This window comes from Lipotes vexillifer, unplaced genomic scaffold (genome assembly GCF_000442215.2).
Source record: "Lipotes vexillifer unplaced genomic scaffold, Lipotes_vexillifer_v1.1 scaffold252, whole genome shotgun sequence".
Lineage (NCBI taxonomy): Eukaryota > Metazoa > Chordata > Mammalia > Artiodactyla > Lipotidae > Lipotes > Lipotes vexillifer.
Window position 1 is genome coordinate 1,922,114 of NW_006773367.1, and position 2,998 is coordinate 1,925,111.

A 2,998-nucleotide genomic window follows, 5' to 3' on the forward strand; every position below is an offset into this window, starting at 1 on the left:
GGGCCAGCCATGCCTTTCAGCAGAGCTCTCCTCCCGGCTCCCAGGCTGGATACCATTGATAATGCTGTTTGCTACAGTCTAGCTAACTTCCCTTGGGAAAGAAAAGATGGGAAGAAAGCATCATAAATATTTATCATTGCCTTAAAAAACAGAAACCTCTGCTAAAACCTGAGAGGTTTCTTGGCGTAGGAGTGTATGGGATTTTAGTACAACCAAGCATCACAGCAGTGCTCTCCTAAGTCAAACTGCAGAAAGCATACCAAGGGACCATGACATATCTCACAGGAAACTGCAGTGGACTTGGGCACTTGAACAGGCAAAGCACTACACAGACATTAGGTCTGTGGCCATCAGAAGTACGGGCCAGTTAGAATGCCCAAAGACAAAAGCTCTCTGGTAGAAAAGGTTTCTGTGTACAAAGGTCATTCTAATCGATCAGCTGCCTCTGCTGATGGCCCCCCAGTGCAAGTCCTCCTGCAGATCCCTAGATCCAGCTTCTTGCTTACTGAGTCCAACTGACACCTCTTGATCATGGCCATTCCTAGCTCCTTGTCTACAATTATTCAAATATTTCCTTGTCACTCTATCTCCTTTCTCCCCTGGAACCCAATTCACATTTAGTTCTCTGATATGAATGGAAACTAATAATTAAGATGTCCAGTATTGCTTTGTAATAAGTGGCATTTCCTTCTTAGCACATGCCATATAGACTCCAGAATACCTCTCTCTAGCCTGGGAGGGGCAGAGTCCTGCTTGACAAACAGCATACAACACAGGGCCCAGAAAGTTCACCCTCTGGGGTGGCACGTGCTGGCACAGCAGAGTTCTCTGTGCAGCAGTAGATAAATGCTTCTGGGTACCAGGACACAGGACAGACAGGAACCATCTTGATTTACTTTCAATTAAAATGGTTTTACCTTTGCTGGGGTTTTCATTTGGAAGCTTTCTTCTTGAACAAAACAGTCTATCAAAATCACTGAAAATAAAGTGCTCCCTTCTGGTGATTAATCAAATACTCTTAAGAGCTTCTTCTTCTTTGGGGGAATGAATAATATCGGCAATATAACGAACCTGCTTGTTTTCTTTTTCCAGAGCTTCTACAAAGCATCGTGTAAACACTTGGACAGTGGCTAGTACTTCTAGGGCTCCATCAGTTTCCAGGAGTGCGTACCTGAGCAATGCAAAGCCAGATCACAACACATTCAGTGATTAACCTGGCAAACACATGAACCTGAACATGTAAAAGGGAAAAATGGAAACATTTTTTTGTGCCATAAGCTTCAACAATATCTCAACTCATCAGTTTTCAGTCCTTGCGTGAAATCCCTTTTCTAAAGATTTTCTTTAAAATTGCAAACATGCAGAGCTCCCTTTCTTGTTTTTTAAATTATTAAGCACTTCATATCCCTTCCACATGGGCCTGGAATGCTCTTTACAAATATTTGCGCACTGTATGCCCAGAAATGCAACATCCACAGAACGTTTGCTTTTGCAAGTGGAGAAAGAGGTGCCCCCGGGGTTAAAATGGCTCAGCCAAATCCACCTAGCAAAGTGGTGGAAGAATCTGCATATTCCTGGTTTGTTTTCTATGCATTTTCACGCAACTAACCTTTCTTTATGTTTGTTTAAACAATAACAAAAAAATCAACTGAAACTTTGCTAGCTTTAAACTAAAAACAGCATTCTGACTTATTTCTGCACTCATTTAGCTTAAAGTTGGTATGTTTCAAGACCAACCCAAGTGCTGGATTACTTGCTATTGTAAAAATTCTTTTCCCCAGTGTCTGCTGTCTGCCATGGGGCCTCTGTTTCCTGAGCGTGAGGGGGATGGGATAAAGAGAGTAGATACCCTGGCTGTACCAGCACCCAGGAAAGAGGCTGGAAACCCTCCCTGGGTGGGCAAGTCCGGCCCCCCACTAACTGGCAGCCATAACCCAACCTAATGTCCAGGGGTCTCCTCATCTTTCATCATTGTAAATCCAATGCCTTTACCAAGAAGTTCTGGTATTTGCAGAATAAAAATTAGTGTGCTGTAAGATAACATGCATAGTTGATTCTGCCTTTCAGAAGAGCTCTGTTAAGAATGGCATCATTTATTTATTATTCTTGGTTTTCCTTAGCTTTCAAATCCTTTAAAAAGATTGGTCAGCCCTCATGTGGTGAAGGGAGAACACTACTACGCTTTATTTTGAATTGAGAAAAATTCTACATGAATATGGAATGATGTAAATCTCATGTAATTTTGCTTTTATACCATTATTATTAGAATTTTAAAAGGTTAAGAAAAGATAGTTATCTTAATTTTTAGGCATTGGCTTTTAAATATACATTGACATTTGGCTTTTACCAAAAAGCTCAGCAGGAGGGGATGGAAGCAGAAACTAATGCCCCCGTGGAACAGCCAGAGACTACCACAGAGTTTTTTATTCACATTTGGAAGCTGAACATATTTAGACCAATTTACTAGCAGAAACAGCACAATACTGACCTGAACATTTCATCAACAACTCTGAATATGGCAGGGTGGCAGGCAGCTGCAGGCTGTAAGGAAAAGACCAAGGGAAAGTAAAATATCAGAAGCATTTCATCAATAATGACTTGCTTTTATCAGGCAAATGAGTTGTCTAGAACTGCTGGTGTCTAGAAAATGGGTACATTCCTGTGAGTCAGAAAAAAACAAGAACCAGTTCATAGCAAAAGCCCTACATACAGATACAAACAGTAGTTCTCTTGGGGCAAGGGGATTATGTACAACCTTTATTTCTTCTTTATACTCTGTACGTTCCACATTTTCAACAATAAGCCCATATGATACAGAAAAAAGAGTCATTAAGTATCATGGAACATTAAAATATACCTTCTACCGGCATGCTGTAACGAAGACACAGAGCCTACCTGTGTTGCTAGTTTTACATAATGTGCCCTGTGTGTCTGACCTCCTCACATGACTTAAAAGTGCCTCAAGGTCGAGTCTGGGCCGGCTATCTTTTCATTCCTG

At 41.3% G+C, this 2,998-nt stretch overlaps 1 protein-coding gene across 1 annotated transcript in view; it reads right to left on the bottom strand.

The window, feature by feature from the left end:
- Positions 1-2,998, bottom strand: part of FANCC (FA complementation group C) — a 182,870-nt gene that overhangs the window by 28,682 nt on the left and 151,190 nt on the right. The window contains 2 exon segments of the mRNA XM_007448302.1: positions 1,072-1,171; positions 2,489-2,541. Of these exon segments, the coding sequence (XP_007448364.1) occupies positions 1,072-1,171; positions 2,489-2,541 (153 nt within the window).